The following is a 22,278-nucleotide window of genomic DNA, read 5'->3' as shown; positions in this document are numbered from 1 at the left end:
CACCATGTGATTTCCACGTTTTGTTTGCTGAAAGACACTTTAGGAAGAGAACGATTCAAAGACGATGTCACAGTCAAGCGTTATGTGCGCAACTGGTAGTTAGGGCAGCTACCTTGTTTTTTTTTTTTATGAAGGAATCAGGAAGCTACCTAATCACTGGAGAAAATGTATTTCTGTTGAAAGAAACTATGTAGAAAAATAAGGTAATTTATTTATAATTTTTATCCATTATCAAAACTATGTAAACAAATTCCAGTCTATATTTGAATGGCCCTCGTAAGTCCAACCTTAAATTTAAATTCTATTAAGCAGAAGATAATAAACATTAAAATCTATCAATAATGTGACTAGTATAGTTTTGTGATGTAGACCACGATCCATAACTTTTCATTTTGTTTTTTGACATCCCATTCATAGGAAAGTTATTAACATAATTATTTCCTGAAACGATGATGATTAATTCAATGTGTCAATGATGATTACTGACAACTTAGCGACACATAATCAGTTTTTATTAAACTTAAAATATGTGCTTTGGAGAAGAGCGGAGTGTCCCTCCAGTCCATTGAACTTAAGTTCATATATATGTAGTGATATATATGTATATATATATATTTATGTATAAGTTATTCATATATAGAATCATCAGATTTTTATATAACATTTCATGCTATATTGAATGATTGTATCTATTTTTAATAAAACAATTGTAGAAAAATAACAAGCAAGGTATCCATTTTTCACAGAAACAACTGTTTTTTAAGGTAATAGATGGAACATTACGGGATTTTTCCCAAAATATCAAAAACAGAGAATTTTTCCAAAGCTACAATACAATGGCACTAAACTAGTAACTAAAAAATATTAGCTACCTTATATTAATTATATTTCACAAAAAATAAAGACACCTTTGATTAACAATGTGTCAATAAACAAAAATTTAACAAATATACTTCCTTTGAATAACAAAGTGTCAATAAACAAAAATTTAACAAATATACTTTTAATAAAAAGTTAGATAAAAAAATGTTACTGAACATGAAATAACTGTTTAATAATTTCTGCAAATGCATAAAAATGAATAAATCTGGTTAAACAAAAAATACCAACCAATTTCTGATATGAATTATATAAAAAATCTCTTACTACATTAACTTTCTAAATACAACTAATTCATTAACAAAATACAAAGTATTTAATAAATAAATATTGAACACACCACAAACTCTTGAATCTTTATTAAAAATAAATTTTAATGGTATTTATTAAGATGTTCTAATAAACAATAAAATAAAAGGTAAGAACAACATCAATAAACCTACCTATATAGTAGCTCAGAGCAATAAAATAACAAAGGTAAATAAACTGCTTAAAATAATAGCATATCATTTTACACACTTTCTTTACCAAAGTAGATCTATTGCTTGAGTAAACTTACTGGTACTAAGCCTTATGAGCATTATGTAGAATTTCATTCAGAAATATGAATTTACTTTTAGTTTCATGGTAAGAAATTTCTAAGCAAATCTTTTTCTTTTAAAGCATATTTTTCTAAACTTAAAAATTTTCAGTTAACAATGATTTTAAAAAAAGTTTGAGCTATTTCATGTGAATTGTTTATTGAAGCAATTTTTTTAACTAGTTCTACTTAATAATGTCTAAAATGTATTGAAGTTAAAATATATGTATGAAATTTTAAATTATTCCATTAAATAAAAAAACATTAGGTAACACAATAATATTATTTCCTTACATGACAATTTAACAATTGAAATCTATAGTTGCATTTTAAAATTTTTAACCATGTACAGATTAGTGTTGGTAATTTATTGTACCTGAGAGTGTATTTAGAATTAGACATTGTTCTCTTTATTATATTTCAAAGAAATACTTTGCCTGACTTGACTATCATTGGTTGTACTGGGCAGATTTTTATGTCTTCAAATTGAATTGGTATTTTAGAAGTGAAATTAAATTTTTAGACTTGTAAAAACAGATTTCTAATTATTATTTAACAATTGTTTGTTTTTATTTACTAAATTTGCATGAAACGCATATCAGCTTTAAATCTATAAATGATGCAAAGAAAAACATCTTACCTTCAATGGCAACAATTTTATAACTTGTGTATTGTTGATGTACCAAAGAACATGTTTCTAGAAACATGTGTAACACATAAAGAATCAAGTTAAACAAGTAGGACCAAACAAATAAAATACAGAGAATGCTGTAAACACTATTAAAGTAGTGTTACTTATACATGACACTTAATTCATGCAACTATAAAGTATTCTACTGTCAAGCCAATTCTGGGAGGAGAATTTTTTTAAAATTGAACATTTTTTTTAAAATTGAAACATTAAACATTTTAAAGAAGTTTATTTTGGAAGAAGTCTGTGAACTCATGAAATTTATAGTAAGAGTGCTTGTTTACACTATAGTTTGACAACATGAAACACACAGCTTGCCAGTAGGTTTGCTATAGGCAGATGGATACTTGCTATATACATGGATGGATTGTTAACTATTTATACTGATACTTTTAGGAGGGAAATTTTCTCCAGCAAAAATTTATAATGCAGAAACAACTACTACATCGACAGATAGTTCAAGCTCCACCTAAAATTCTTGTATCCAAAAGCAAAAAACATCATCAAGAGAACATTATCTACCATAACCATACCAAAAGTTAACTAATTTTTGACAAACTTGAAACAGTTTTACTTAAAAACAACAAAATTCATTCAGTTATGCCTGTGAAATGCGAGTAACTAAGCAGGAGTTCTTAGTTGCATTTCATTAAATATATGCAAAAATTATTTAATGAAAAAAATATGTACTGCTCAATATTCAGGCTTAAAAAGATTCACTTTGGAAGGGTTAGAATTGATAATGCCTTATATGCACCAGTGACTGTTGTGTAACAGCTTCCTCAAATACGAGAGGATAATTTACAAGAAAATTTTAAAAGTATTTATAAGAAGCTGTGAAGTAACATTAAATACACAGATTCTATTTTCAACAAAAAACAAAAATTTGCTGGTTTCACGATCACTAACTTATTCCAATGTTTGAAGAATTGTACTCAACAGATTCTGAATTTGAAAATGTCACTAGTAAGCTGAAGAACTATTTTTTTGGATAATTTACAGGCAATTTTTTTCTTTTCGTTAAGTAAAAAATAATAAAGTTATATTTTTAAAAAAATTCATGAAACAAATTTTTTAAATACTTTTATTTGCTACTATCAAAAGATTCAAATATGTAAGAGAATATCAACATTTTTGGCATTTACTTTGAATAGAAAGTAGATAAAAGTATACTATTCAAACCATCTATCTTCCTATCTATCACATAATCTATTGATTCAAGGCTTTCAAAAGCCCTGAATCAAAACAAAACATAAAATAAAAATGGATATTCCAAAAAAACCCATGATGTGTTACAATTGGCTTTGTAATTGAACTTTTATATTTTCTTCAATTACATACCAGAATAAATATCATTAAAATTAATTATTTTTAACAGAATAGTGAAGAAAATATACAGGAATAAAAAAAAAATAAGTCACTATAATCAAATAATATAACAATAAAGTAATTTAGTATATTATGTTCTGATGACAGAAAAGCAGCCACCAATTTGTAAAAAAAATATTGTGCGATTAACTTATATATAACTTAAAAGATAAATTCACAAATCGATTATTATCAGCTAACAATATTAATAATCTAATTTTAAAGGCACAATTAACAGCCATAGTTAGAATTAAATACAGTATTCGTATTTCAACCCCAACAAACTTCTTCAAATGCAAGCCATCCCACCACTTAATATACATAAACACAAATTATATTTCACTATTTAATATTTTTGGATGCAGGATTTGTTGTCACTTATGTTTCTTTAGAACAATTTCAAGTGATTTACTACTTCCCAAACCAAATGGATCAAGGCACTCTCTGTTCATTTCAGCAATCCTAAAAAAAAATGAAAGATACAGTTAAAGAAAATACACAGGGTGAAGAGTAAAGTTTGTTGGTTTTTAAAAGAAAATTATGTAATCTGAAAACCAGTTTTTTCAGTAAAACAAACAGGTTTTAAATTTATGCACAACACTTATATATTAATCCGCTATAATGATTTTAATGTAAGCAAAAAGTACATAGCAAGTTGTGTACCGGAGAAAGGTCTGGCTGGCAACACTGTTGCCTGAGTGGAGTGTGACTGCATGAGAACACATGATATGCTGACTAGATATTTGTGTGCATTGTACACTGTCCAATCGCTGCCATCAATTACACCTCCAGTCTTTAACAGACTGCAGGAGTGTATAATTGACTTGTATTTTTTCAGTGTCTATGTAAAAAATATGTGTTGAGATTATTTAGATGAAATTCAGAACCAATTTCACTGTTTATTATTTCATGGTACAGACTACAGTGCTTATTCATCAGATATTACTGTAATTTTTATACTGTTAAAAATATTGATATTTAAGTATTTTCATTTACTTATTTTTTTTAGTCTAAAATGTCAGATGTTTGGAATTATTTAAAAAAGGTTGAAAAAGATAAGGTACATTGTAATTACTATAATAAAATGTTAATTTGCTAAGGATCATCCATGAGCAGCCTCCACAATCATTTAAAAACAGTTCACAAAAAAATAACTGACAAAAAATCATCTGATGCCGGCTCGAGTTCACAAAAACAACCCAGCATCTTTAACTTCTTCAAAAGGAGTAGTTTAGAAGAAATTGTATCAAGACTTGCTACCTTGGATGGATTATCCATAAATAGCATTACTACAAGCTCGTTCATATTAGAATCATTAGAAAACGAGGCTACTCCTTACCACAAAACAACTCTCGAATAATGAATCTCATCTATTCATTTTATGAAACTATAAATGAATTAGATTGTATGAAGAATAATGGGAAAAAAATTTCTATAACTCCAGATGAATGAACTAGCAAGAGAAATTGCAGATATTCGAATATCAACGTACACCATCTTGAAAAGGATTTTGATTTAGGATTAGCTCCAACAGCAAGTACTTATGATGCTAAGATAATATTAAATCTGGTTTCCGAGACGCTAAACATTTTTCATTTGGATCTAGCAACTGATATAGTTGCATCAACAAATGATGGTGCTGCTGTTATAAAATGGTTTGGCCAAATATCATCAATAATTAATCAACTGTGCTATTCGCATGCCATACACTTAGCAGTTATTAACATATTATATAAAAATAAAAATCCTGTTGAAACAGATGTAAATGCTACAAGTGAGGAATGTGAAAATAACGACTCTGAGGATGACTATGAGGAGTTACACTCTGTTGACTTGGATGATTACAGATTACCTATTCCTGTATTATTAAATAATTTCCAAAAACTTATTTCTCAAATAAAAAAATTTGCAAATATTTTAGAAAATCACCTGTCAGAAATAGCATTCTTCAGAATAATGTGAAACAGAAACACGAAAAAGAATTAAATCTGATTCTTGACTGTCAAACAAGATGGAATAGTTTAAAGGCATGTTAGAAAGATTTATACACTTAAAAGAATGTATTGTTTTAACTCTGAATGACCTTAATGCTTCTCACATGTGGATTGAAGATGAAGAAGAAATTGTACAGAAGTTTTAGGACCAATAAGATTAGCAGCCGAAGCCTTATGCAGAAAAGACATGAATTTATTAACAAGTGAAGGCATATTTGAATTTTTGTTTGGTGAATTAAAAAATTTGAAAAATGAAATTAGTTGCAAGTTATTATACGCTATAAAGACTACAAGCTATTGAAGAAAGAAGAGACACGGGATTAGTAACACTTCTCCTCTAATTACAAAATTCACAGATCGTTTGGAGACAAATCTTCTAGTAAATTTCTTTCATTAGCTACAAAAACTGACATTATTAAGTTATCCAGACAGATATTATCAAGATTATATAAAGATTATTCTACAGAAGATGACTGCAATACTAAAAAAGTGATGAAGAAGAAAATCAAGACATATCTATGATGAAAAGAGCTATGGAAATAGCAATAAATAAATATTTGCAAGAACGTGAAGAAGTGACTTCCTCTACTCATCAAACATTAAAGAAGGAGTTTTTGGTCTTTGAGGCTACAAACACAAGAACAAAAAAATCTAGATTTATTATTTAATGCTGTAAATACAATTAAGCCCAGTTCAGTAGCAAGTGAGCAAGTTTTTTCTATTTCTGGTAATTTTTTGTCCAAAATAAGGACACAAGTAAGCAACAAATCCATCAACATTCATTGCTTTTTCATATTTTATTAAACAAAGAAAAAATTAAAATAATAATTTATATAAATATAAAACATTTTTTAATTTCTGGTTTTTTTAAGGGTATTATTTTGTTAATTTTTTATTTTAATAATTTTATATATGTACCTATGTTTTTTTGTATTTTTGAATTATTATAAATGAAAAAAATTAAAAAATTTCTATTTTAGGTTATAAATATATCTTGTTTCTTATCTGTAAAAATTTAAAACAGGTTTCATGGAAAAGTTAAAATTCGAAAACTGTTTTTTAAAAAGTTGGTTTTAGTATAAACCCTAGTGAAGAGGATTTCAACAGGCTGAAAAAAATGTCATAAAACTGACTTAAAAAGACAAAAAATTAATTAACTTTTGTATTGTATGTTGTAAAAATTTATATGTAGAAGAAATTCTAATTTACCAAATTCATCCAAACAGACATTCACAATTACATTTTGAATTCCATTCCCACTTAATGACCCCAAGAGTACCACTCCCTAATGAAGAAGGTTTCACTGGTGAAGGCACCCTATGACTAATAGAAATTAAATTTTAACTTTTTAAATTCATAAATTTGATAATTAGAGATTCCTTAATTGAGGTAAGGGCACTTTTAGCAGTTGTTCAGGACACATTAACACCTGCTGTGTTTGAAGATGATTGATAATTATGAAAAAGGTACTTTTTTCAGATGTTTAATACTTTTAACTACTAAACATCTGAAAAAAATAGTTTTATTTTTTACATAAATGTGTCTTGATTCCTCTTAATCTATATAGTATGATTTTGTCTTGGGCATATTGCAGAGAAAATAGTCCCCAGTCAGATGTCAGAATCAAGAATAATTCATCAGTAAATATAAGAATAACACTATTTTTATATTTACTGATAAATATATTACTACATTACTTATATTTAATATATTACTATAAAATAGAGTAAGTAATTTAAACCAAGGTCTATTAAACTTAAGATACCTCTCTCTTTTTCCTGTTTAGCCTTCGGTACCGTTTAGATAATACTTTAGAGGATGATATGTATGAGTGTAAATGAAGTGTAGTCTTGTACATTCTCAGTTCGACTATTCCTGAGATGTGTGGTTAATTGAAACCCAACCACCAAAGAACACCGGTATCCATGATCTAGTATTCAAATCCGTGTAAAAATAACTGGCTTTACTAGGACTTGAACGCTGGAACTCTCGGCTTCCAAATCAACAGATTTGGGAAGACGCGTTCACCACTAGACCAACCCGGTGGGTAAACTTAAAATACCTGCTTATATAACAATTAACACACAATCAAGCAAGCATCAGAAGGACGAATAAGATGTAGGATCAATTCCGCTTCAACAGAATTATTTTTAGAAGATTAAAGCTGAAACGAAAACTTCTCTTTAAGGCCAATAGGCGCCAACCTTTTCAGCAAATGAGTAAGAGAAGTAAAGATACATAAGGAATTAGAATTCTTGATTATACTAGATGATTCAAAAAGGACTTCAAACTTAAAAGCATATAAAAATTTATTGAGAATTTTCAGATTTGGATGAGATCTCATTTCATAGATTGCAGGCAGAAAGTTGCACATTACCTTTGGAGCTGCAGCATTAATTCAAAGTCTAAACTCAACAATATCAGCGAGCAAATATAGTATATAAACCCAATCTTTAATGAAGCTGCACAAAAAAATCAAGCAGGGTCAAATCTGGGGAGCAAGGATTGCGATTGGATCATCATGACTAGTCCACTGACCTGGGAATCAATTATCAAGAAAATCTTGGACTTCTAGGCAGTAGTGAGTTGATGCCCTGTCTTGCTGATAGTAATGGCATCCATCTTGGTCATCATCGTCTGATGAATTAGAAAATTTTGAAGCATAAACAATACCATATACAGCTGCCTCCTGGGGGGCCATACAGTCTTTGTTTTCTTAGGGCACAAAAAAATATTGTGCCCTAATATTTACACACATCGTAATACATGCCAAACAGTCAATTGTGAAATGCCATTCTCATGTGATGCACATTGAGTTGATTTCTTCAGACTACATGTAAAGCTATCTCTTAGTTATTCCACAGCAGCTTCAGGGACACATAGGTGTCCATGTGATTTTGTATGATTAACAGAACAACCTGTCTCAACGAAGGTTTGGTGCCAAGAATAAATCATATGCCTACTAGGAGGCTCCTTACCATATTCTCTATGAAAATTACAGTGAACTGCAATTACTAGCTGACTACAATCATGAAACCAAGACACAGTGAGCACATTCTGCACCATTAAATTTAACCATTTTTAACAATAATGGTGACAGCCGTAATGGTAAAATTTGGTACTAACAAATTATGGGAGTCAACACGTGATGTGTTTTGCTGTGAAATGGGAACTCAACAGAATGTGTAAGTTATCTACATAAATTTTTATATGCATTTAAAGTTGTGAAATCTTTTTTGAATCACTCTGTAATATAATCAAGAATGTAAAATGTGATGAAAATTTATAAATAACTGATAACCAAAATCTATATAGTAAAGGAAAAGAGAGTACTGAGGATTGCGGATAGGCAAAGAAAAAAGAACTAGGCTTAATTGGATTAGTAATTGAGAATACAGTTTTTAAAATATGTAAAAGAAGATAGAAATCCTTTTACCACCCTCACAAATGATCTCTATGCTGTTATTCCTTGTGGGTGAGTTTTCCTTCAAAATAGTTGCACATCATTTTACTAATATCAGGCTCAGTGAATATCACTGATAGTTGATGAATATCACTATTAGTTTCACTCAATTGTGAAAAGAGTTCCCTTTAATGTTTATCCATGGCCTTTGAAAAAATTTTCATCAATTCTAAACTGCTGTAAAGTGGAGGAAGAAGTTAACCAAGAAGGGTGTATGAGTCATTGTTATCATCTGGTTCAAAAGAAGTTCTTTAGCCAATCTTTTCTTTAAAAAAATTCTGCTGTATTGCCCTGCTATCCCATCAACACAAAAACCAGCAATATTTTGTGAACCTACCTTGAATGCCCATTAAAATAGATATAACTTTCAAATTCTCAAATCAAATCATATCGTGTTAATTGCTTGCCAATTACATGTTCAGTGCAGAAAGGGAAAACAATTGTTAGGCCTGAGTCAAATGTTGATAAAAAGACTAGCATGAATTGATAACACATAACCCGTCATGAACTAACCTTTTTCAGTGTTTACCATCATATCATATTGTAATTTATTTTGTAGTTTTTGTTTGAAGCAAAAAAGAAAATATAAATTTGGCAAAATGACAAAAAAGATTAATCCTACCAGATTTGTCTCAACCATTTACACTGTAATCACTTTCCATTTGGAATTAATCTTTCTTAGGCCATCATCTGATTAGCTCGGTCAAAGTAATATTTTACATTTAAATTAAAACATGTAAATATCTTTTATATAAAAGAAACAAAGATAAATTTTAAATAATCAAAAGAATGCAAAAACATGAGGACAAAATGGCATTTTGAAAAAAATTAATTAAAAATTGCCAAATATTAGAAAAATAAATAAATATTAGAAGCCATGAAAATGCTACTTCCCTCTGCAACCACATATTTGTGTGAAGCTGGATTTTCAGCTATGACACTTATTAAAACCAAAACAAGAAATCGTTTATCAATAAATTCATGTCTTTGATTAGGTTTAAGTAATTTACAAACCGACATTGAACAATTGTGCAAAATGAGCAACAACAAGTTTCTCACTAACTTTTATTATTTATAATTAGTTTGTGATATGATTTGTTTGTAGTTTTTTAAATAAAATAAAATAAAATAACCTACATTTATTTTACATAATTTCTGATTTCTATTTATATATTGGCTTGTTGTTTATAGACAGAAATGAAATTAATTAATATTATGTATGTAAATTTAATTACTAATAAAATAAAAATATAAGTTTTTTTTTTGATTGTCAAAAAATCTATGCTGAGGGTCTGCCTGTCCCTGAATATTTTTGTATAATTTTACCAGTCCGCCACAAAAAAAGGTTGAGAAACACTGCCCCAGAGAATATCAATGGGATGCTACAAAACTACTGATCACGGCACATGTTCTCCACCATGTTAATTAAGACTATTCAGGCAAAGATGGTCAAAGAAGTAGGAGTGAGGAATTCCTCCTGAATCCCCATTGGATCTGTGTTCATATCAAAGCAGATCCAGCCCCAAGGTGAAGAAACCAAAAAAAATATTTATGATAGATCATATTTTTTTATCAAAATATTTTACCAGTACTACATTGAATAAAACAGAAGTGAAGAGATCATATAAATTAGTAAGCAAAATTATAAGACGGGTAATTATAAAATATTGTGACATCAAAAAGCACTTTAGCATATCAAAATAACATGTTCATACAGATAAATGTGAGAATTATACGATATACAAAATTAGTATTATTAATATCATAAGTATTAAATTATTTAAATAACTCACAGTTTCAAATTACTAATTAAAACAACTTATAGAATAGAATGAGAATAAGAAACAATTTGTAGTAGAATGATAATAGCTGAAGCAAGATAAAAGTAATCTGGTTTCAGGAAAAGTATTTGACAGTATCACATAGGTAGATACTTAAAAAATATATTTGAAATATAAAAAAAGAATGGTTATTAACAATTCATGTAAGAATAAGAAAAAAGAACTGAAAATAAAGAACGACAACTGCAGTTCAGACACAAGTGAGATGTAACTTAACCCTATTCCTCGAAAATTGTATGTGAAATCAAAAGAAAAATATCACAGCAACACTAGGAACAAAAATGATATTTCTACTTATATTGTTATTTCCCCCCCCAAAATGAACGGTATGGATACATGCAACACTACACAACTTATTCCAATCAAAATTGACTGAACTGTAACAAATACTAATAATGTTTACTTTTAGTATTATTTTTTTGGCAATGGAAACTACACTACTTATACATCTATAATGCTTTTAGCTATATGTGCTTGGACGCACACTTGAGTGCATGTGTATGTATATAACATTATAGAAAATATAACCCACCAAAATACAATAATCAGATAAGTTAACTTACCATAAACACAGTAATTAGATAAGTTAAACTTACCATATTAATTTCCAATAACTAGTTTTTGTGGTATCCCTCATCTTCAATTGATATTAAATTCTGTATCTTTTACATTGTTTGTTTAGTATATTTTACATTAATTTACATATATTTAGCAAAATTTACATGTATGCTCATAATATTATTCAAAACTTCAAAATATAAAACATAATTTCAAATAAAATGATAATTTATTAACAACATATTAAAAATACAATGTTAACAAGACAATAGAACAGAGGAAGAATATTAATCAAAGGAAAAGAATATTAGAAACAAGATTAATGTAGTCCAAATCTTATCATTTAACTTGAACACACACAATTTAATACATAATCCATCAACTGTGCCAGATGGTAAAGAATTTTGTCACAATAAGTTTCATTATAAATTAGGATACAAATTAATTAAAGGATTACATTTTAAAGATTACATCATTCCAGTACTGAAATGCAAAATACACATGTATACACATAATTTTCAAAATAAAAAACATAATTTCAAATAAAACTACAAACAATTAAAGGAATATGTTTTATTGTTTTAGATATAGAATTTAATACCCAACTGAAGATGCAGGATACTGAGAAAACTAATTATTGGTAATTAATGTGAGTTTATAAGTAATATTTACTTAAAATAATATTTTAATAAGTAATATTACTTATAAATATGAAATTATGAAATATTAGTAGTATGAAATATGTTTATAATTAATATCAATTATAAGTTTTGACTTATCTAATTACTGTGTTTTGGTGGTTAATATTTCATATAATATTAAATTTTATTAACACAGTGGACAATATATATATATATATATATATATATATATATATATATTATTATTATTATTATTAACCCAGTGGACTATATATATATATATATATATATATATATATATATATATATATATATATATAAACAGCAATGAAATAAAACATCAGCACTATAAAACATATTTATCAAAAATATTAGAAACAAGATTACTGTAGTCCAAATCTTATCATTTAAATATAATCTATGCCCAAATATTCTGCTGTTATTATTGCATTATAAGGTAATATGAATAATATTCTTATACCTTTAATTTTATAATGTACTTGGTCATTATAAATAATAAAATATAATTGTAATATGTAAATATAAAATCTAATATGTAACATAAAATCCACAATCCAATTTTGGAATCTTGAGTGTAATCATTTAACAACTCAAGAGAAAAAATACACACTCTCTCCCACAGTATTATTGAATATTTATAAAGAAGAAGTAACCTCAGTAACAAGTAAACATAGAAATGTGAGTAGTGCAGTCACAAATGAATAAACTTGAACACACACAATTTAATATATAATCCATCAACTGTGCCAGATGGTAATGAATTTTGTCACAATTAGTTTCTTAATAAATTAGGATACAAATTAATTACAGGATTATCTCAAATAGAAAATAAAACATTCTTCAGCACAGGATGCATCCTGTAGCATTAGCAATATGCATCCTGCATCCAATAGCAACACTTTGCCAAATGGTCAAAAAAACTTTATCATTGAATACAGTAAAATTAAAATCATAACTGTTAAACTTGTCTAATATTTACCTGCCACCAGACATACTGTATAAAAACTTCCAGTATGATGATCTCAAATTATGAGGCTCAAATAAAGCAGCATGAAATAACACTGCAGTTGAAAAACAATGGAAAAATACACTGGCATGAGGAAACTCTGGAAAGATTCCTTTCCCAACACCATCTACATATAATATCTAGGGAAAAAAAAGATATTTTGTAGAAAATAAAACATTTTTAAACAAATTATGAGAAGTTATATTTTAATAATAATCAAGCTATAAAAATAAACAATTCAGAAATGGTTTAAATTAAAAAACTTAAATAACAGCCAAAAGGAAAAATATAACCAGTTTTTATAAAGAATACACTGCTCGACTTTACTCAAGCAATATTTACAGTACAAACTGTCTTTTAAACATTCAATTGATAAATACTATCTAGATTTAAAAAAATACATTTATTTTTAGGTAAATTTACATATAAGTGTTCTAAGTTAAGAAAGCATAAACACACAGGTAAATGCACAGGGTGAGGATGTGTCAGTACATGAGGTGCGACAATAAAGTAATGAGACTGATTTTTCTATGCAAGATGTGGCAACCCTGCAGCTTGCGTAGGCACACCATCTTTGACCTTGGTTTATAAGCTACTTCTAATCCAGGCGGCACATTGATACAACTGCTCAGTCGTGAGTTGTGCTGTAATAAGTGAACACGTGTTTGTGTCTCTCATCACAGAAATGAAACCGCAAAATATTCGTGACGGTATGCCATTTCTTTTTGCGTTAAATTGGGTGAAAACGCAACGACAACTTACGGTAAGCTTCAGAAGGCTTTTGGAGAGGAGGTTATGTCAAGAGCTCAAGTTTATCAGTGGCATAAAATTTTTAGTGAAGGCAGAACGAATGTTGAAGATGAAGACCGCAGTGGACGACCAACAACCTCACGGACAGATGTCAACTTGACCAGGGTGCATGAAATTGTACGATCTGATCGAAGATTATCCGTGAAAATGATCGCAGAAGAACTCGACATCAATCGAGAAACGGTTCGTCTAATATTAACTGAAGATCTTGGTACGAGAAAGATTTGTGCAAAAATGGTCCCCAAAAATCTCACACAACAACAGCAAGAAACACGGAATAATGTGGCAGCCGATCTGTTAGAGCAAACGGAAATCGATCCAGATTTGTTGAGTCGTGTTATCACTGGTGATGAAGGTTGGTTTTTTCAATACGATCCAGAGACAAAACGCCAAAGTTCGCAATGGTGCTTTAGGGATCACCCAGACCAAAAAAAGCTTGCATGTCAAAGTCAAAAGTGAAACGCACGCTTGTGTGCTTCTTCGATTCCAAGGCAATTGTTCGTAAAGAGCGGGTGCCTCCTGGACAAACAGATTAACCAATATTTCTACAAAGAAATTTTAGAAAGACTTCGTAAACGAGTTCTTCGTGTCCGTGCCAACATTGCTGATAATTGGATTCCGCATCACGATAATACGCCATCCCATACTGCTCTGTCAGTACAGCAATTTTTAACCTCAAAACAAATTTCAGTACTACCACAGACACCTTATTCACCAGATATCACTCCGTGCGACTTTTTTCTATTTCCAAGAGTCAAAATCGTGGTCAAGGGACACCATTTTCAAACAACACAAGATGTTCAAAAAGCTGTGACGAGGGTCTTGGAGGATATTACAGAAGATGACTTCCAGAAATATTACCATCAATGGTAGAAGCGCTGGAATAAGTGTGTGCAATCAGGGAGGAACTACTTTGAAGGAGACAACACTAAACATGACTAAAAAAATGGTAAGCAACATTTTTTTTCACATCAGTCTCATTACTTTATTGTCGCACCTCATACACTGGTAAGAGGAATGCAGGATCAGCTACACTCACACACACGCAAGTATGTATTGTGTGTGTACATGTGTGTGCAAACACTAAACAATGTGCTCAAGGATACATAACATCTGACTGTTTCACTTTTGTTATTTTTATTTATATTTATTGTTTGTTTAATCTGCAACATTTTTTGGTTTAATTTTAATTTTTTTTTGCTTAAATTGCTAAAATATTTCTTTCTTTTTAGTTTTACAATTACAATTTTTATTAATTTTTGAAATTTCACTTATTCTTTACAAGTTATTTTTTTAATTTATTTAGCTAACAGAAAGAAATAGAAAATTAGGTTAGATAAGGGTTTTTTAATCAAGCGGCTCAATCCCATCCACATCATTGGATCTCGCATCATCCTTGTTTGATGGCCGATTCATCGACGCTCTCATTACTGCTTTCACTGCCACTGTCATTGTCATTAATGCAAACTGTAAACTTTTCAGTTTGCATGACGGCAACTAAACCTGTTTCATAACAATTTTTTTCTGTTAGTGTGTGTTTGCAACATTGATTCCAATATTCTGCTGACAGTTCAAAAAATCTTTTCTCAGCAATTTCTTTTATATTATTTATATTTTCTGATGAGACATTTTCATTCGCCACCTGACTTTTTATGTTCACCCAAATCAACTCAATCGGGTTAATTTCAGGATGGTAGGGTGGCAATCTTATTATGCTGTGACCATGTTCCTGCAATATTTTATCGAAGTAGTACTCTTCACACCGGGGCTTATTAATTCGCACCAATTCATACAGTTCTGTTTTTAATATATCTGCTGAGCATGAAATATTTCTGTCTCAAAGCCACTCTAGCAATTCATGTTTTTTGAGGTTTGAATTTGGCACCTTGTGTAACTTTACACTGAGGTACCGAAAAAATTATCAATTACCAAAACCAATCGACGTAAAAGATTTGGGATTAGCTTTGTTCTCAGCCATTTTTCATAATTATCAGCAATCATGTTGTTCTGGTATTCTCCTATTTTTGGCCCAATATAAAAATTAAAAGAGAATTTTGATATTTCTCCTGCTTCACCGCCAATGTGAACCAATATCAGCTTATCAGGTTTGGATACAAGTGTTTTATAGCCTTTATTTGGGCCATCGGCCCAACCATAACATTTACTGTGTGTCGAGTGAATATAAGATTCATCTGAAAAAATTACTGGTCTTCCTTCCCATCTGTAAATGCTCATTTTCTTTATATAATTTATTCGTTAATTATATCTTTATTCGTTAAGTATATCTTGTTTTTCTACTACAACTTTCCTGTTACTTTTAAGTTTGCTTCTATCTTAAATCCATACTCCTCAGAATTTTCCTTAAAGTTTTGTGATTACAATTCATCTGCAGATCTGGGTGTTCGGTTTTTAAAATGAATAATAATTTTTCAATATCGACAGGGCTTTATGTTGTTTATGAAAATTGTATATGATATTACGTAACGCACATCTTTGAAAGCTGTCAACGTTAACTTTCATTTTCATTCTATTATGAGTTTTTCCTGGCATACTAATATTCTCTTTCTCTCCCAGTTTATTTAATTCTGTTATCACTTTATGCACAATATGAACAGATACTCCTCAAAGGTCTGCTACATGCACTTGAATTTCTGCATGTACCATCGCTGGTAAATTCATTACTATACATTTGTTTTGGCTTTTTAGAGATCTAATCCAAGATTGCTCCCTAATCTACGATTGCATCTTGAATGAGGCATTAGGAAGATTAAATATTTAAAAATTCCATTAATGAAACAAAGTTAGTATTGAAAAACTGTTTATAAAAAGTAGAATTAAAACACTGATGATAACAATAATTAGTATTGAAAAATACAGATTATAAATGCCAGTCACAATGTACAGTCAGTTTACTAACTACACAAATGCAAGAAGGCAATGAATTCCCACTTCTACTCAGTCCTTAAATGCATTGTATCATCCTCCTTCTGTAGTAGCATTGCTCACACCACTTCACATATCACAATCAAGTTTCTGTGCATTCACGAATATTCCTTAAATTAGAGCAGTTATACTAAACTTATATTTACTATTAGGTAAACATAAATTTAATAATTTTAAAAAAATTCTACTTCCAGTAAAACTGTATACAGGTGTAGAGTTATTATTCTTAGTTATGTTTTTACACCATAAAACATAACCAAATATATAGTTCATGTTTTTGGAAATACCATAAAAATACAAGTTAACATAATTAGATACTAACAGTTACATAAATGATTTTATTTACATATGCCATAAAAAACTGAATACATCTGCACTTCAGCTCAGAGTACTAAATTCATCCTTCATTGGTCAACAAGATAAAATACCAATGACTTAATTTAATTAAAAAAATAGCTTGCTTTAAATGAATTTGTGCTTCCAAAACATCTGTTCAGAAATATTATTAGGTAGCTCTTCACCACTGGTTTCGCTGGTGGCAATGATAGTGCCAGACAACTGATGACTAGCCATTCAGTAACTTCAGAAAAATCTTCTTTGATACTACGTACTAAGTAGGTCTAAAAAATACTGCTGATGCTATCACAAACTGTCAGGAGAATATTCAAGAGGGCATTTGCCATTCAAGAAATTAAATATAATCACAAAATATGCACATGAGGATTCTACAAACTTAAGATTATAATGGTTCATAAATCTAATTCTGATTGAGAACAACCCCCTCAGTCCTTAAGAAGTTTCTTAAGGAGGGCAAAATCTTATGGACATGCAGAAATGCTTGATTAAAAAATTTACTGATACCTGTAAACCAACCATCCACTAAATTATCTTTACTTTAAAACACATTACCTTAACTACAACACTAAAAAGTGTTATTGTTAACAATACACAGTGATTTTTTTTGGGATAAACTGTGTTCAATTCATTGCATTTGAAATAGTTTTATTCTTGATTTTATATATTATTTTTTTTATTGTTTTTCCCCCTCAGATCAGTAATCATCCTAATTTATAATACTTATTTATAAACAATGTCTGGTTTATTAATAAAATTAGTAACATAAAATGAGTTTAATGTAAATCTTATGAGGCACTGTTCAAAAGTAAGGGCCGATGAGTAATAAATTGGCATTACTGACTGGTTCACACATGTGCAGAAGCTTTAAGCAGTCTGTTGGACATATAACCACCACACTGTCGTAAGTTCATTGTCTGCCTTGGCAAGACAGTGTGTTAATATGAGTGCAGTAATAACAAATCCAGACAGTTGTGAAGTTCAATTGGTGATTAGATTTCTAAATGCAAGACATAATGCGCTGAAATTCACTGTCAATTGTGTGAAACATATGGACCTATTAGCAATGGTGTTGTGAGTTTAAGGAAGGGCGTTCAAATGCTCACGACAAACAGAAAGGTGGCAGCGTAGTATCCAGATTGTTGATCTCATTGAATGTGTGAATGCAAAAGTGAGAGAAAATTGTCACTTTACGATTAGCAATTTTCTTTATAATTCCCAAAAGTTTCAAAAACAACATTGTTGAGAATCACGACTGACAATCTACGCTATTGTAAACTGTGTGCACAATGGATACCAAAAATGTTAAAAAATGCTCATGAAGATCACAGAATGACATCTACACATGATTTTCTTGACTGCTTTCAGCATGACAAAGGTAAACTTTTTCCCCATATGGTGATAAAGTGTTGATTTTATATGTCAATGCTAGACAAAACAACCCATGCAGTGGCATCATTTTGGTTCATCTAAACTGAACAAATTCAAACACGCCCAGTCGCAAAGGAAATTTTGTCAACTGTATTCTGAGAACGAAAGGGTGTGTGTGCTTTTGATTAATTTCATAGAACCTGGAACATCCATCACATCAAAATTCTACTGTGAAACACTTTCTAAACTGCATCTTGTCATCCAAAACTGACAACAGGAAATGCTGAAACCAGAATATGAAAAGTGTTTGGAATGAAATGGTGATTATATAGAAAAATAAAGTAAATCTGTAAGTATTTGAAACGATTAATAAATTTTTCATTTTTTCAACTGTTCTTATTTTGGTAACAAAATAAGAACACAGGCCCTTACTTTTGAACCATGCCGTGGTTCAAAATTTATTGGTTTATATAAAATTGTTATTTCACTTACATTTCCCCTAGTATCTCAAAATCCAGTTATTCTGGGAAAAAAACATCATTAAATGTCCTACACTTGTTGCCGCCACCAATAGAGATGCATTTAATTGGCTTTCGCTTTCAACTAACTACTAGTTATTTATTTACTTGCTGGACAACATGAATTAAAAGCACTCAAAACACAAGAAGTATTCTCTTTCAGCATTTATATTTTCACAATCTTCTATATTAACTTAATTATGGGAATCACTGAATCACTGCATCTTTAATTCTTCAACACAACCCTAGAACGACCAGGCTGGGTCTCTGAGATGCAGAAGTTTTCATTTTCAAGTATTCTTCTTTTAAAAGTTTTTGTTTTAAATTGAGCACACATGTACCTTACCAGAACACCCCCAAGAGACCACTGATGCCGCAATCTAGCAACTTATCATGTCAGTCTGTAAATAACAACTCAGTAAATTGCACTTGGGCCTGATAGATCCAGCCCAACTGTTCCTGTTACTAATTTTAATCTGTGTCATATATAGTGTCTTAGTGTTGAATGTGTAATTTTAGCCAGTTGTTAATGTACTATCTATTGATGTTTTGATAAACTTTGAAAATAAAATAGCAGACAAACTAGTTTCTTTTAGTGAAATTGACAGAATTTTATATAACGATTTAAGTAAAGTTGATGAATCTGAAGCTGATCTGGACTTTTAACTACTTAATGACCATGATAGCATTAGCTCCATCCTAAGTTAAGATGGAGAAATAGAAACTGTAAAACTGGAAGTGCCTTCCATTTCTAGTGTTCCCACGCCCACTTACGGCCAATACTGCTAATACAGATTTAGGTATGATACCATCACGCTTCTATTTGGGTAAAGGAGAGCAGTTTTCTTGCAAAATATCAGAACTAGGCGGTACAACATTGTCTCCATGTACTTACCTAGCAGTGTGACATGCAATGAATGTGCACACACTACTAGAATCATGAGAATTGTCTTTCAATGAACCCTTTAATGACTTAGTCGAATCTATGAATATTTTTATTGACTCCATAAAACAAAATTACCAAAGTGATCCCAAATATGGTTAGAACAACAAACATGAACCTACAATAAAACAAGTATTTCTATAAAAAGTAAACAGAGTGGTCGTGTCTGACACATGTGGAAATGGTGTGTGAGAACTGCTTTGAAAAGTAAAGAATCTACAGCAAAGTATATTGTTTATCATGCATTTCTCTTCTAATCCACGTCAAATTAAACCTTACATTGTTACCTATGACAATATGCACTTAAAAGACATGAGAATAGGGGTTTTAATTTTTTAAATAACTTTAATCAAAATACTTAACATTTATACATTAAAAAACCTGTATTTTATTTACATTCCTTAAAAATAGTTCAAAACTTTTTCAAAATGAAAATAATACTATCTCATGAAATCTTAGATCCCAATAGATGTTAACGATTTTTTTTTTTGTAATAAAATGCAATCAATATGGGTATATTGTGTTTTATTTCTTGGGTCCAACAGACCCAGCCCAAACATTCTTGTAAATTGTTTTGCCTGACCACTTTAGGTTTAAGTACCTTTCGATGAAAAATGTCTCTAAGAAAAAAAAAATTATTTAATTTTATACTATTACTTTAAATATCCATTGTTAAACAAAAATGATTGATAATACTTTAAAGCTTACATCCACTGTCAATAGTTTTAAACCATGAATTATAAATGAGTATCTCTAACCTCATTTAATTTAGCATTAAGTAGAGTGTATAAACTACAGCTAGATAGCTATAAAGTATTATTTCTTATATCATGTTCAGATAGTGAAATCATTGGTAACAGTATAATCACTGGTAATGAATGCACTTATGGTCATTTCCTTAACTTTTGCCTATAACTGATGAGCTGTAGAAGCTATGTGTAAAAGTTAGCTTATATTAGTGAAAATTAAATAATGAAGTTAGCAAGTATATGGAGATTATTATGTTCAGAGAATTACTGCTTCCTTATGTTTAAAAATACTATTTAGTGAATCTATATTAAAATAAAAATTATACTAGATTCTCATAAAAATGATAGATGTAATTCTTTCTTACGTTAAATTCTATTTATCTAAAAATTGGTAAAGTAAAACATATTGTTTTACTTTACCAACACATTAAAATGATTTTTCAAACTTTCCAAATGCCATGAAGTTTATTTTGTTTTCCTTCAACCTGTCTCCTAAAATTTATCTTGGGGCTAAATTGCTTCTAGTGTTCCCTATGCTCTTACTGAAACCAAAATGGTGATAATTTTGTACATGTTGTTACACTTTTTCTTCTTTTTCTGTAAACCTTTTTTTCCTCTTTTCATTTTCAAATTTTTCTCTATTTTCCTTGGTAAGATAAAAATAATATGTTTATTGAAATATGATGGCATTTCTTCAGTTTTATCAATTTTACAATATTTATACAGAACAAACTAAACTTTGCCCCATAGTATAATATCAATTCCAATAATTTAAATTTGCTTCAAATGCTTACCATTATGTTACAACTATTTGTAAACTTCATATAATTAAAAAAACATGTGTTACAGAAAATCAAACCAAGTTGTTGAATCATTGCTTTAAATAGATGATAGCATTTACTTCATTACTAATAGGGGTGAACCCATTATTGAATTATCTCAGCGATTAAGGTCTGTAACTCTTCCAATTTTCATCACTCCATTAATACATAATTTTGATTTTCAAAACTAAAGCCTGGGATTTCAACAGACAAATTGCTGATCCTATTTTATGAGAATTTATATTTTGCTTAGTTGTAATATTTTAAAAGCAAATGGTGAAAATTCTTGTACAGTTCCTCCTATGTATTTACTAAGCATTTAAATATGTGAGTCTGCTTCCTCTTTTATTAATATTAAAAATGAAGGAAGTATTGTTATTCTCTTCAGTAACATAAACATGAAACCATGTTAATGAATGAATGCAAGTTTGGATGTCAGTAAATATTTAACCACTTTAAAAGTTTTTATTACAAACACAGCAAACGTTTTAATACAAAGTTTAGACAAAATATTCAAATTCTGCTATTATTTTTCTCTAACTGAAAGGTTGGTAGCATCTTCAAAAAACCTGTTTTTTATGAGAACTGGCTCTGATCTTGGGTTTAATTCCCAGCAACAAACATCTGGCACTTTTTTCATGTAAAGTTCTACACATCTCATCTTCCTTCTTAAGATATAATAAAACCATGTTTGAGGTAGTAATAATAAAAATAAATAAATAAGATC

The 22,278-nt window shown here is 29.6% G+C and overlaps 1 protein-coding gene across 2 annotated transcripts in view; it reads right to left on the bottom strand.

Moving 5' to 3' along the window:
* Window positions 1-3,573: 3,573 nt before the first annotated feature.
* The window catches only part of LOC142323545 (transmembrane protein 135-like), a 65,371-nt gene continuing 46,666 nt past the window's right edge, over window positions 3,574-22,278 (bottom strand). For both annotated transcript variants that reach the window (XM_075363325.1, XM_075363334.1), the window contains 2 exons: window positions 13,016-13,182; window positions 3,574-3,980 (listed from right to left, as the gene is read on the bottom strand). In XM_075363325.1, coding sequence (XP_075219440.1) covers window positions 3,893-3,980; window positions 13,016-13,182 — 255 coding nt within the window. In that variant the 3' untranslated portion in view covers window positions 3,574-3,892. The remainder of the gene's footprint in view (window positions 3,981-13,015; window positions 13,183-22,278) is intronic.

This window comes from Lycorma delicatula, chromosome 1 (assembly GCF_047948215.1).
Source record: "Lycorma delicatula isolate Av1 chromosome 1, ASM4794821v1, whole genome shotgun sequence".
In the NCBI taxonomy this organism is placed as follows: domain Eukaryota; kingdom Metazoa; phylum Arthropoda; class Insecta; order Hemiptera; family Fulgoridae; genus Lycorma; species Lycorma delicatula.
The sequence above is the reverse complement of the archived record's forward strand: the minus strand, read 5'-3'. Positions and strand labels throughout refer to the sequence as shown.